Source organism: the organism of the source record quoted next, unplaced genomic scaffold, assembly GCF_019419815.1.
Source record: "Pyrus x bretschneideri cultivar Hongxiangsu unplaced genomic scaffold, Pyrus_bretschneideri_v1 Contig50, whole genome shotgun sequence".
Lineage (NCBI taxonomy): Eukaryota > Viridiplantae > Streptophyta > Magnoliopsida > Rosales > Rosaceae > Pyrus > Pyrus x bretschneideri.
In genome coordinates, this window is record NW_025999788.1 from 487350 (window position 1) to 501458 (window position 14109).

At 39.8% G+C, this 14109-nt stretch overlaps 1 protein-coding gene and 1 pseudogene across 5 annotated transcripts; both read left to right on the forward strand.

Annotated features, from left to right (window-relative positions):
* The first annotated feature begins 4018 nt into the window (after positions 1-4018).
* Positions 4019-13514, forward strand: LOC103953328 (2-dehydro-3-deoxyphosphooctonate aldolase-like). Of its 5 annotated transcripts, XR_007252864.1 has the most exons (15): positions 4019-4256; positions 4521-4590; positions 4695-4795; positions 4916-5012; positions 5356-5421; positions 5908-5967; positions 6125-6199; positions 6335-6419; positions 6752-6810; positions 7486-7584; positions 7937-7984; positions 8116-8163; positions 8576-8654; positions 9091-9194; positions 9501-13514. XR_007252864.1 is itself a non-coding variant. In XM_048569838.1 (14 exons), exons 2-13 carry the CDS (start codon positions 4555-4557, stop codon positions 8630-8632), a joined length of 831 nt encoding a protein of 276 aa, XP_048425795.1. In that variant the 5' UTR covers positions 4019-4256; positions 4521-4554; the 3' UTR covers positions 8633-8654; positions 9091-9405. The 5 variants fall into 5 exon arrangements, 4 of the variants coding, with proteins under 4 accessions (XP_048425795.1, XP_048425796.1, XP_048425797.1 ...); XM_048569838.1 differs by lacking the exon at positions 9501-13514 and having other exon boundaries at positions 9091-9405; XM_048569839.1 differs by lacking the exon at positions 9501-13514 and having other exon boundaries at positions 4527-4590; positions 9091-9405.
* LOC103953327 lies at positions 10085-13514 on the forward strand (annotated as a pseudogene).
* Positions 13515-14109: the final 595 nt, after the last annotated feature.

The window sequence follows — 14109 nt, forward strand, 5'->3', positions numbered from 1 at the left end:
AGCAACAGATACATGTGAAGGATTATGTAGTTTCTCAAATCTATGTAACTTTGACATTTGATTAGTCATATGGTCTGTGGCACCAGAATCTACAACCCAAAAATCATGTAACTCATTTATTTTAAGAGCAGTTTGGAAAGCAGTTACGATACCTTTCAAGTCTGTCTGAGGTACATAATCAGCATCAGCTAAAAAACCTGCAAATTTGCCCATCAATGCAGTAGTACTTCCATCTTCATGATCAACCGATCCATCCTCTTTTCCCTTCTTTTTTTGGAGATACGCTGCGAACTCATTTAAAAGGATGGCAGGATTTGCAGTGAACTGTTGATAGGTATCAACATTGTTGATAGATGAAGATGTTGCAGTGTTGGCACGAGGGTGTGCTCGACTTGTCTTTGGTGCGGATTTATCCTTCATGAAGTCAGGTTTGAGTTCTGGATGTAGGATCCAGCACTTGTCTCTCACATGCCCGATGTTGTCACAATGTAGGCACTTTAAATGAGGGTTTTTTCCTTTATATCTTTTTTCATTTGTCAGGTAAGCCCTAGCTTCTGTCACGTTGGTTTTTATACCATTGTTCATGACTTTTCTCCTTACTTCCTCACGTTGGATAGTTGCACAGATACTAGTGAAGGATGGTAGCTCCGAGTTCATGAGAATGTGACTTCTCAAATCCTCATATTCTGAGCTCAAGCTAGACAATAATTGAAAAATTTTATCTTCTTCAGTTCTTTTAAGGAGCACAAAGAGATCAGTTGTGTGAGGTCTGTACACATCTAACTCATTCCACATGCTTCTCAAAGAACCAAGATGTTGAACAAAGCTTTTACCTTCTTGCTGTATGTTGGAGATATCCTTCTTGAGTTGAAAGATGCGAGCTGCATTGTTTTGGTTTCCATACATCTCCTTCACGGTGGTCCAAAGGATGAGAGACGACTCGGAATAGCTGAAGATTTCAGCAATATTCCTTTCCATAGAATTTAACAACCATGACATGACCAGTTGATCTTTACATAGCCACCCTCCATATTCTGGAGAAGAAGCATCTGGTGCAGGTTGACTGCCATTGATGAAACCGAGTTTGGATCTTCCACCGAGAGCAAGACTAACAGCCCTTGCCCATGGCAAATAATTAAACTCATTCAATAATACTGAACTGAGTCGTTGGTTTGGATTGATATCCATTTCCGAAGCGCTTCCAGATGAAGAAGCAATGATACTTCCATCTGCCATTGTTTTTGAAAAATAAACACAGCAGATTCGATATACAGAACTGGCTCAGGATGATGCCCGCTCTGATATCATGTTGAGTGTTTTTTATGTATATTTCATATCTGAAACCATTACACAATGCAACATATATGGGAGAACCGAAAGCAACAAAATGATGACATCCAACATAATGATGACCTCCAACATAATGATGACACATCCAATCCCACTAATCTTAATCTATTATCTATATGGGAGAACCGAAAGCAACAAAATGATGACCTTCAACATAATGATGACCTCCAACATAATGATGACACATCCAATAAATACCAACAACTGTCGGGACTCAGCAGGCAACCCCATCCCCAAGGTCCTGTTTATTTGCATCTTTTTTTTTTTTTTTTTTTTTATCAGAAACAACTTCATTGAAACAGCAAGACCATACAAAAGAGAGAAGGCACAGAAGCTTAGTCCCAAAAGGACCAACAAAAGGGAGCAAAGGGACCAACAAAAGGATAAGAAGACTTGGAGAAGAAACTCTAGTCGCCAAAACCAGGGAACCTAACGCCCCTTAGCCTCCCTAAGGAGGACAGGGAAGACCATCAATGGATAAGATATGCACAAGAGCGGATGGGGGCCTGGAAACCCAGACTTCCGGACACATCCCTCTTAAACTCTGCGGGGCAACCCAATCAGCTGCCGAATTCGCTTGGCGAGGAATCCAGCACCACTTGGCAGAAGGAAAGCTGAAGACTCCAAATTTGACGAATGAGAGGAAATAAAGACCACCTGACAGAAGCCGTCTTCATGGCAAAGATAGCAGCATGAGCTTCCGCATCCAGGGAAGAAGATGCCACACCCGAGCCAGAGTCACCCCCACCAAAAGAGACCCCCGATAATCCCTAATGATCACCCCAAGACCCATACGATGCGACACACTCGACCAGGCCGCATCACAGTTCACCTTTACCACCGACAAAGGAGGAGCGTGCCAACGAACCAGAGGAGCAGCGGGGATATCCCGGTTTACGGAGGAGACATGAAGGACCTTGGAAATGGATAAAAACTCAGAAATCGCTTCAGCGGCCCTCCCGGCAGTATCGAGAGGAGAAGGGCAGGTACCATTGAAAATGGCACAACACCTGGCTTTTCAAAGTCCATGGCCAAATGATGCGGTCCCAAGATGAAAGATCACCAGCGGGTGTACATTCAATAGCCAAGCAATCCAGGGGCGAAATGAAAGATTCAATTTCACCGAGATTCCAAGAACCAGTCGAAGTGTTTGTAATTTCACGGACAGTTCGAAGTGTTCAATTTCATCCTTTGTTACTCTATTTTGTGTTGTGTCTTTGTTCTTTTCATTGAGAAAATTACTTAACTTCTTATGTATAAACATTCATTTCTCCAAACAAAATAACCGTTCGACATGTGTCATGATAATGAGTTAATGTAATATATATACGAAATTGTGATTTACAAATAAAGAAAAACGATCAGGAGGCGAGAAATTTGTTGTAATCATTGGCAAAATCTCAACAATGCAGCGGTGCATTAATATTTGGCAGTCAACTCAATAATGTCCATATTTTACGTCTTCAGTTTTCTTCTATATTATATAATGTTCCGTTATCCATGCTGACATCTTGCATGCAGCTGCATGCATTGTTTAAATATCTAGTAGAACTAGTTAACTAGTAAAAGCTTTATAAAGGAGTTCACTCTTCAACATCTCACCCGAAAAGAGAATTGTGCCCAGTTGTGATATTCTGGATAGCTTTTTCTTACGATCGATGTTGCATTATTGCTTTAAAATGTTACGGTATCATTTAAGAATGTAAAAAGAGTAGGGTTATTAATTACATTTCATGCCATTTTTCTTCATAAATACTTTGGAGCTCATTATGTCAGAACACCAACAAGATCTAGTCGTACAAACTTGAAGCGAAAAGTTTCATTTTTTTATTTAAAAAAGATATCAGCTGATGGTTTCGTCGTCATTTTTTTTGGATCGAGAAGAGGATTAGGTCTCATTTGGGATCGACACAAAGGCCCTGTGGGGTGTAGGAAATATTTAGGCGCAACCACATGTGACTGGTCATTCGGCTACACCACATGGGGTGTGAGAAATAATTAGGTGCACTCACCGGAATCACATGATCGTTTGGCTATGCCACACACTTATTCTCTTCATACTCTTGTGAGTTGGTTTTACTCACCCTTCTCGATTTTTCTTCCTTGACACATTTCTGTGTGTTTCTAGCATTTGGATTGAATAAATCAATATAAAATTAAATAACGTAAATGAATAGGATGTGCGTATAAATGATTTCCCTATTTACTAAAGGGCAATTTAGTTATGTGAGATACTTGCGATTAGTACACGTGTGAATTTTAAAGAATGTGTGAAGTGTTTCAGCAAAGAGTGTCTTTTGGAAGTTAAGGCTAACAATATAATACGCTTTCTCTGAAAATAACGCATTATGAGCTCATTTGAAAGTGATTTAAAAATCACAGAAAGTGTTTGTCGTGAAAATATTTTTGAAACTAATCCTTAGTAAAAATACAAGTAAATCATGGAAAATCATTGTATGTGTTTCCTGCAATAACCACATAATTGCAAGGAGCATTTCAACTCCAAGTGCTTTTGGAACTTATAAATGTTTTCAGTTATTTTATAAACACTTCCAAACAAGTCCTGTGTTTGTATAATGTTGAAGCTAACAATAAAAGTCACTCTCTCTGGAAAAAAAACACATTACATATTCATACGCTTTTAACCACTTAAGATACAAATTCTTCACAATGCCATCATTAAACCAGAGAAAAAGAAGAAGAGGTTGAGAATAAACCCACTCATTTACAAGAAAAAATTTCCGGGACAATTTTCTGACTTGGGCCCTCACATAAACATAGCTGCGCTCGCACCTACACTCACATACGGCCGACAGTTACAGTGATAGAATATATCGCCTCTGCTTCTTTCTACCCCATCACTCACTGAACTCTCTTTCTCTCTCTGTTTTCGCGATCGAAGTGAGGTAGATTTGTTTCCTTGATAGATCTGTGAATATCAACTCCATTTTGGTCCGAATGTGCATTCACGTTTCGTTTAAATTTCTGTTTGGTTGCCCGGAAAATTGCGGGAAAATTTAGACGGCCTCCGGATCTTCGAATGACTATCAACATTCTGAATTCTCAATTTTTTTTTTTGTAATTTCGGGTTACTACTTTGATTAAAATAATATTTTTTGAGTAATGTAGTCTATGATTTACGTGATATAATTGAATCCTGATATGTGTAGCTGCAGTTGTATCGTTTCAGCTAAGTGGGAAGATATGGATTCGTCAGTGGTGCTATATAACCAGCTCAAGGTTTAATTTTGTTGGGATTTTTAAATTCTTACGTTAAATGGTATATAAATTTGGATGGTTTATGCTCCAATAGTACTTTAATTTTTCTCTTATTTCAATCCTAGCAGGCAGCAGAACCATTTTTCTTGCTAGCCGGTCCCAATGTGATCGAATCTGAGGAGCACATTTTCCGAATGGCCAAGCACATCAAGAGTGTTGCAACGAAGTATGCTCCTTGTCTTTGGGATTTATGCATTTTGTCGAAATGGGATAAAGATTGGATTTAAATCTTTGTGTATTTTTTCGAATTTTGACAAGATAGACAATTTGTTTTTCAATCTTGTAGAGTTGGATTGTCGCTGGTTTTCAAGTCAAGCTTTGACAAGGCCAACCGTACGTCCTCAAAATCATTCCGGGGTCCTGGCTTGGAGGAAGGCTTAAAGGTGGACCACTAGTCATTATCTTTTTCTCATGCTAAGTTTATATTTGAATCACTTTGGTTGCTATGGTCAAAGTATAGAGAACTTACTAGATATTGTTACATGTTCAAGTAAATTACCAGTGTCATCGGAGTTTGAGACTGCAAGTCCGTGTTGTTTCAGTTCTTCAATGACATGTGTTGATACATCTAAAGCTTTTAACAGTTTAGCTGCAATATTACTAGGGAATACATAAATTTGTAGAGTAGAATTTCTCTTGCATAATATTAACTCGGTATTATTATCGATATAGAAGACATTCAACTTAAAATCACTGATTCCTCTTTATTTCACCTTTTTATTTCAGATCCTTGAGAAGGTCAAAACAGCATTTGATCTCCCTATCATTACAGATGTACATGAAGCTAGCCAGGTGAGCATTCTATCTCCTCTCATCAGGTGAAATTTTTTTAAATCGTATTTTTAGTATACTTGTTTGCTTCAGCTTTAAATATTTATGTGTCAAAGATAATGCCTTAAGAGTAAGAAGGTCAAATTTTGCTTGAAAATGCGCTGTTTTCTTGATGAATAAGTGTGCACCATTTGGGTACCTCGGGTAGGCTTCACTATATATCTATGAAACAATGTCTGGATTAGTAGAAAAAGAGACTTTGGGATAGGTTATAATCTACTCTATTACTAAATTTTCTTGATTTTGGACTTGGTCAATAGATCTCTATATGTTCTATCTTGAATCAGTTGAATGTATACTTGCTTGCATAATGATGCAGCGCAACACATCGTCTCGTCCTTGTTTGTTTCTTTACCATTGCATGTTAAACAGCAAGGGAAGTTTGGACTGGCTATTAGGTCATGAACTGTTTCTCACGTTGTTCCTTTGCTTTTTTGTTTTTTCTAGTGTGAAGCAGTTGGTAGAGTTGCAGATATTATACAGATTCCTGCATTTTTATGCCGCCAGGTGAAGTTAATATGGAACCCTGTGCCTCCGCCATCATGACAAAGTTTTAATGATAAGTTGCTAAAGAAAGGAATCAAAGTTGAAATGGAAGTTTTTAAAGGATGCCATAAGTCGGGAGTCTTATCTTATTTGTGAGTCTGACTTCCTATGATGACAGACAGATCTTCTAGTTGCAGCAGCCAAGACTGGAAAAATTATCAATATTAAGAAGGGCCAGTTCTGTGCTCCTTCTGTGAGTGATTTAGATTTCTCCCCCACTCTCTGACCTAATTGATTAAAACTCCACTAACTAATCTCATTTAAATTATTTTGGTATCCTTGTGCTTTTGTTATTAATGTTAAAGTGTTCATATTTTATTATTTTCAGGTCATGGTAAATTCAGCTGAGAAGGTTAGACTGGCTGGAAACCCAAATGTGATGGTTTGTGAGAGGGGAACTATGTTTGGCTATAGTAAGTCTTACAGCATCTATGTTATCTCTTTAATTAGGCTGTCTGTTTCGGCTTCAATCAATGTTCTAGTGCTTGCCCCACTCTCTGCATGGCCATTGCTTAATTCGTCATGTTCCCCCTTTCCCCCTTATGTTTTTAAACTTTGATGCGTTGATTCTCCATTCATATTGTTTAAGATTTTATTGTTGCATTCTTATAATTTGGTCCTGCACATGTTTTTAAATTTTCACGCATCGATTCTCCATATTTTTTAAGGATTAAAGTTAATGTTGCATTCTTATAATTTGGTCCTGCTTAGTTGATTTATCCTATATCTCTGCTTTGTTTTATAGATGATTTAATTGTTGATCCCCGCAATTTGGAGTGGATCAGAGAAGCTAATTGTCCTGTCGTAAGTTGCTGTTTACATCTGTTCTTCCTTTTCCGTGCTCTTGTTATTTTGTAATAAAATTTCCGTCCGTTTTCTTTATATTGGAAGTACACAACTACCCCCATTCCTCCTTCTCCAACTAAACAGGTTTCCAAATTACTTTTTATAGTTTTTGGTTGAAATAGACAAAAGTGCTTCTGGTTGGAGAAGTACCTTTAGGAAGCTTCTGTAGGAAGTCTTGCCCGTTGAAATACAGAAAACACTTGGCTTTCTAACTCAAGTGTTTCACTACAGGTTGCTGACGTCACACATGCATTGCAACAGCCTGCTGGGACGTGAGAAAGTCTTACATATGGTTTCTCTTAGAAACGCATGGTTATAATAGCCACAACTTGTGTTCCGTGATATATCTCATTAAATCTGTAGCCAATATTATTATTTCCTTTTCACGTCTCCTTGACATTAGCAATGACCTGTGAAAAATCACTTAATTTGGGTGGTTGGGGAGAACGTGTTAGATTATTGCTTTTGAGTGACAACAAAATTTAGGAACTGCCTTTATCTTATTGCATGTGGAGATGAAATATTTCTTCTGGTTTTATCACTAGCAGCTATAATATGCTTACTTTAATTTGATATTGCTAATTGTTAAAATTTGATTCCTATATCATGGCTGAACTTTACTTTCTCCTATAGTTGGAGGATGGAGGTGTTGCCAGTGGTGGTCTTCGTGAATTAATACCATGCATTGCAAGAACAGCAGTTGCTGTTGGAGTGGATGGAATTTTCATGGAGGTAAAGTAACTTTCGGATGCCTGCATTTATGTTTCATTCCTTTTTAGGATTATGATTCTTATTTCTGGGATTTACTTCAAACAAATTTGTTGAAGTTTACTAATTCAGCTGTACGAATAAATTCTCATTCTCATTTATCTGCAACCATGTGCGTGCAAATTTGATAGTGTGCTATATGAATTCATCTTTCTTAGCTGTCAATTGTATGGCCACATGAAGCTGCTGATACAAAAATTTCTCAGGGTAGTCGTCTTTATGAATACATTTATACATATACCCACACACACACACACGTATCTACACACTTGCATACAGACTGTTGGCTTGCTAAGATTTTCCTTTGGGTACTTAGGTACATGATAATCCTTCTAATGCGCCAGTTGATGGTCCAACTCAATGGGTGAGTCATGCTTTCTTGTTTTCATGTGCATTTTCTCCCGTTTTGAGATGCTTGAATATATAAACATTGTTTAACGAAAAAGTATTTTATTAAGTTTAACTGTTTATATTACTTCTTGTTTATGATTTTAGCCCTTGCGCCACTTGGAGGAACTGTTGGTAGAGCTCATAGCAATTGCTGTAAGTCTCTTGCTCTATCCGTAATATGAGCACTTACATTATGATCATTTTTGTGTCAAGTGTTGTAAAACTCCTAAAGAACTCCATGTACATAGAATGCATAATATATTGGCTACTTGGAGAGACGAATTTATGGTTTTTACATTAACCATGGAAATGCAGTGTCAGCAGTTATGAATACTAGATTCTTTTAACACTTTCAAAACAATTCAGAAGTATGGTAATTAGGATTATTTTTATATGGTGTAGTCTTCCCTCCCAAAACCTTCCCTGGCGTTCTCACAATGCTAGAGAGTAAAAAAATAAAGAACAAGAACGGTTTTTCGTTTTGATTTTGCGTTCTTAGTAGAATGGTTTTTCATTTTATTGCTGGATATTGACCTAGATATTATGTTTTGTTGTTAATTTTTAGAGGGTAAGCAAGGGGAAGCAACGTTTCAACATTGATCTCACACCCTATCGCGATTAGAAGAGTTGAAGCTACTCTATTGGTAAGAATGGTGGTCTAATGCATTAAGTATTTGTCTTTTTTTCCTTTGTTACCCATTATTGTGAAGGTGGAGTGTAAAAGCTATAATAGAATGAAAGGGAGAGCACATCCACCTCGAGTCCACTATCGTAATTGATGAGGGTGCAGGTTTGGGCAAAAAGATGCAGAATTGAGCGTTTTGTGGCACCCTCAGTCACATACTTTTTGCCCCTCCAGGCAATACGTAGCAGAATTGAGGTTAAAGAGTTCGAAGTAGTGTCTTGTCATTGACGACAGATATGCTGCCTGGCGATAGATTTTTACAGAGTCTAATAAACATACTTTGGACCATAAAATGCCTTCTTTTCTTCCCTAACTGCATCTCCATTCAAGTTCTTGTCGCTTTGAGTCTGTGCCCGTTGTTACTTACGTATGGTTTTCATTTTTTCTTATTTCAGGTATTTATTTGCGTTCAAGTATTATAATGTTAAAGAGAGAACTAGATTTGTAGGGGAAGGGGAGTGACATTCTACCACAGCCTCCTGCATTCGATGAGACGGTGGTATGTTTGCATTTCATTTGTTTATCATTGTATTCCTGAATTCATTAGTTTTGCGCTCGGGTTAATCTGTTATCTTGGCCTGAAGAAATTGATTGTCATGATATTCGTGTTTGCGTTGCTCGTTGAATGTTTCGTACGTTGTAATGAAGATTTTGGAGTTCCGACTGTGTAGCCTGTAGCTTAAGAAATAAAGATCTTTGTGTTTCTTCAACTGTTAGTTTTCACTTGTCGTAGGATAAGCATCAAGGTGTTTTCAATATTAATTTTAACGTGCTTCTAATAAAAACCTTTTCACAAAAAATGCAGAACAAACTTTCGACCGTCAAATAACAGATGTTGGTGGAGATTTTTTGAGGATGTGTTTGCACTAAGTGGTAAATTTGGTTCTTAAAGTAGTAGTATGCCACGACTGTTGGCGCTTAAAGTGGTAGTGTTGACGCATGGAGAAGTAACATTGTGCTGAAATACAATTTACCACCTGAGGAAGCACTGTAATACTCAAATGTGAAAATGTTACTGAAGAGTGCTTGAAAACTCTCAACCGTCCCAATTCTTCTCTTGCTCCTTTCACTCCATCAAACATAGGAGAAGTTTGGAACATGACTAGTTGGACTAACAATATCCAATCGTTACAAGGTCGATTGAGGTTTCATATTCGACTATGCATATATATAGCTAATAAGATTTCAATTTAACTTACATAAATGACTCGTGAAAGTGTAAACGTTAATTTCTGCAGAGAACAAAAAAAAAAAAAAAAAAAAAAAAAAAAAAAAAAAAAAAAAGTTAAAAAAAAGGGGCTTTGAGCCTTTGAGTTAAATACCAAATTTGCCCTTTAAAAAACCATAAAACCTCAATTTCATAACACGTATTTCGCAAAGCCCTAATTCTTACAAATCAGAAAACCTTCACCGCAGCGCGGCCAAGCCTCGTCGTCGTCTGCTCCAAAAAAAAAAAAAAACAAAAATCCAAAACCTTTTACTCGGTCCAAAAACTTCGCCGGCACCGGTTATGGCGTAGTCCACCCGAAACTCGCCGGCCGCCTCCGGTTCATGGACTATCTCGACGAGGAGCAGAGGCGCGCCATCACCATGAAAAGCTCCTCCATTGCCCTCCACTACAAAGACCACTCCATCAACCTCATCGACTCCCCGGGCCACATGGACTTCTGCAGCGAGGTCTCCACCGCTGCCCGATTGAGCGACGGCGCTCTGTTTCTGGTCGAGGGCGTCCACATCCAGACCCACGCCGCGTTGCGCCAGGCCTGGATTGAGGAGCTGACGCCGTGCTTGGTGCTGAACAAGATCGACCGGCTGATCTCGGAGCTGAAATTGAGCCCCATGGAAGCTTACACGAGGTTAGTGCGTATTGTTCATGAGGTTAATTGGATTGTTAGTGCGTATAAGAGCGAGAAATATTTGTCCGACGTGGATGCTATACTTTCCGGGCCGGCTGTTGATGTGGGTGGTGATCAAAATCTGAGCCTTTTGGATGTGGAGGACGATGAGGAAGATACGTTTTAACCCCAGAAGGAGAATGTTGCGTTTGTGTGTGCTTTGGACGGTTGGGGTTTCTGCATTAATGAGTTTGCTGAGATTTACTCTTCGAAATTTGGGGTGAGTGCGGCTGCATTGACAAAGGCTTTGTGGGGACCGAGGTACGTTAATCCGAAAACCAAGATGATTGTGGGGAAGAAGGGTGTAGCTGGTGTGAAAAATGCTAGGCCAATGTTTGTTCAGTTTGTGCTTGAGCCGCTTTGGCAGGTATATCAGGCGGCTTTGGATGAGGATGGCGGTGGGAAAGTGATGCTTGAGAAAGTTATCGAGTCTTTTAATTTGAATGTGCCGCCCGTGAGCTTCAGAACAAGGATCAGAAGGTTGTGCTTCAAGATGTGATGAGTCGTTGGCTTCAGCTTTCTGATGCTGTGTTGTCAATGGTGGTTAGGTGTATGCCTGACCCGGTTGCGGCACAGGCGTTTAGGATAGGGCGGTTGCTTCCAAAGAGGCAGGTTATGAGTTATGGGGTTGATTCCGATGCACTTGCAGAGGCGGAGCTTGTGAGGAAATCGGTTGAAGCTTGCAATTCAAGCCCTCAAGCTCCCTGTGTTGCTTTTGTATCCAAAATGTTTGCTGTCCCAATGAAAGTACTTCCACAGAGGGGATTAGATGGGGAAATTGAAAACAACGTAAGTGATGAGGGTGAATTGAATGAGGGCTTTCTTGCATTTGCAAGGATATTTAGTGGGGTTCTTTATTCAGGACAGAAAATTTATGTGCTTTCAGCTTTGTATGATCCATTAAAAGGGGAGTCGGTGAAGAAGCATATGCAGGTGGCTGAGTTGAAATCTCTATATCTCATGATGGGCCAAGGATTAACACATGTGGCCTCTGCCCATGCCAGGAATCTTGTAGCAATTTGAGGCCTTGGCCAACATATACTGAAAAGTTTAACACCTTCATCGACGAAAAACTGTTGGCCTTTCTCCAGTATGGCATTTCAGATTGCTTCTACTCTAAGAGTCGCAAATGAGCCAACTCATCCTGCAGATATGGATGCACTGACTAAGGGTTTGCGGCTGTTGAACCGGGCTGACCCGTTTGTTGGGGTAACAGTTTCTGATGGGGGAGAAAATGTTGTGTCTGCTGCAGGAGAGGTACATCTTGAAAGATGCGTAAAAGATTTGAAGGAGAGATTTGCAAGGGTAAGCCTGGAAGTGTCTCCACCTCTTGTGTCTTATAAAGAGACCTTTGAGGGTAATGTAGGTGATAAACTTGAGAATTTGAAATTCTTTCGTTCAACCTCAGATTGTGTTGAGAAAAAGACAGCAAACGGTAGGTGTACGATAAAGGTGCATGTCATAAAGCTCCCTCCTTTAACTAAAGTGCTTGAAGATAGTTCTGATTTACTTGGAGATATCCTTGGAGGTAGGGCTTCCCAGATCAATAAAAGTTTTGACACAGAGATTTCAACGGTTGCAGAAGACGAGAACCCGATTGAAGCACTGAAGAAACGTATCACGGATGCTGTGGAGAGTGATATTCTGTCTAGTGGGGATGCCGACAAGGATAGGGTTGAGAAATGTAAACTAAAGTGGCAAAAACTACTTAAAGGGATATGGGCACTTGGCCCTTCGCAAGTAGGTCCTAATATCCTCCTTACTCAGTTACTCCAGACCTCAAAGGAAAGGGTTCGGACGGCTCTGTCCTCATCTGTGGCTCCTCTCACGTATCTCAAAAATTAGGATTCGTCGATGCTTCTGGCAGTGGCAATATAGCTGCTGATACATCTTCAGAAGTAGCTCAGGCATTGTCAGTTGAGGCAGAAAACCTTGAAAGCAGTGTTGTATCTGGGTTTCAAGTGGCGACAGCAGCTGGACCTTTATGTGATGAACCTATGCGGGGTTTAGCATTTATTATTGAGGCTAAAACTGAACCGTTGACTGCTCAGTCTGATGAAGGGGAAGCCTGCCACCACCAACGTGAGCAATGTGGTATCTTCAGAGGACAGGTAATGAGTCTAATGACAACCATCAAAGATGCTTGTAGAGAAGCCGTGCTTCAAAAGAAGCCTCGGCTTGTGGAAGCCATGTACTTCTGTGAGTTGAACACGTCAACTGAGCATTTGGGTTCTATGTACGCTGTGCTTGGGCGAAGGCGGGCTAGAGTTTTAAAGGAGGAAATGCAGGAAGGCTCCCCATTGTTCACTGTGCATGCATATGTGCCTGTTTCTGAAAGGTTTGGTTTTGCGGATGAGCTTAGAAGATGGACTGCTGGTGCTGCAAGTGCTCTTCTTGTGCTTAGTCACTGGGAAGCACTTCCAGAGGATCCTTTCTTTGTACCAAAAACAGAAGAAGAACTAGAGGAGTTTGGTGACGGTTCTAGTGTGCTTCCCAATAACGCGAGGAAACTAATTAATGCTGTAAGATGGAAGAAGGGGCTTCCTGTAGAGGAAAAAGTAGTACAGCATGCGACCAAGCAGATGACCCTGGCTCGTAAAGTGTAGAGGATGTTGATATACTTTAGCTTTAGAGTTAGGGCCAATTGTGGTGAGTGATTTACTTCCTTCTGTGGAAATGTAGAGGCTGTTGATATAGTTGTAATTAACTGGCTATAGCTTAATATCTTCTGGCAAAGTGGCAATGCTGCTATAGGTTGAGACTAAGTTGGTTGCGAAAGTGGCTCGCAATCGCAGTTTTCGTATGTTGCTGTGGCTGGATAACAATTTTGATGGCTCGACAGAAATTGAAATTTTGAATGGAAAGATTTAGGTTGCTGTAGGAGGATGTTAATTTGAAAGAAAGGATTCGATGTTTTCTTTTGATTTGATGTTGAATCAGCGTTAAAAAGGTTTTTTGTGCTTTATTTTTAAGCAAGTTACATGAATGTGTTCATGACCTGCCATTTGTGAGCTGGCCAGGGCATTGCACGGTGGTGTTCCTCGACCAAACATGTTACGTGCTGTGTTTGGGACCTGGGAAGAGAAAAATTTAGCTGACACCGTTGTACGCAACGGTTGCGTCTGCATCTCTTCTTCGTGGGAAAGAAAGGAGAGAGGGTAGGGGTGACTTAATCTGGATGCCCTAGCCCAGGGACCAAAGACTCGCATGCGGAGCTCAAGAAAACATGAAAAAAAGGTGAATAGAAGAGAGACAGGTGCAAAATGCGCATCAGTAATTAGGGATGATATACAACGAGAAATTTGGGCTAAAGTCACACAGTAGATCAAGTACAGTTATTTTAGGATTCAAACATGAGCCTTTCTTTACAAGCGTGGAGGGATATCATCGTAACACTACATGGATAATATTTTTTCGCACACAAGCACACTTCAGTTTATTTTTGTTCCTTGATTTTTCTCTACTTTATTCGGTCTAAAATTCATGAATAAACAAAAGTATGAATGGAGAAAAAATGTG

Bases quoted from the DNA above. Each gene is read 5' to 3' on its own strand.
- LOC103953328 (XM_048569838.1), top strand. From the start codon at position 4,555: ATGGATTCGTCAGTGGTGCTATATAACCAGCTCAAG. The intron at 5,013-5,355 runs GTGGACCACTAG...TTTTTATTTCAG, and splicing joins GCTTGGAGGAAGGCTTAAAG to ATCCTTGAGAAGGTCAAAAC. The intron at 7,985-8,115 runs GTGAGTCATGCT...TTATGATTTTAG, and splicing joins TTGATGGTCCAACTCAATGG to CCCTTGCGCCACTTGGAGGA.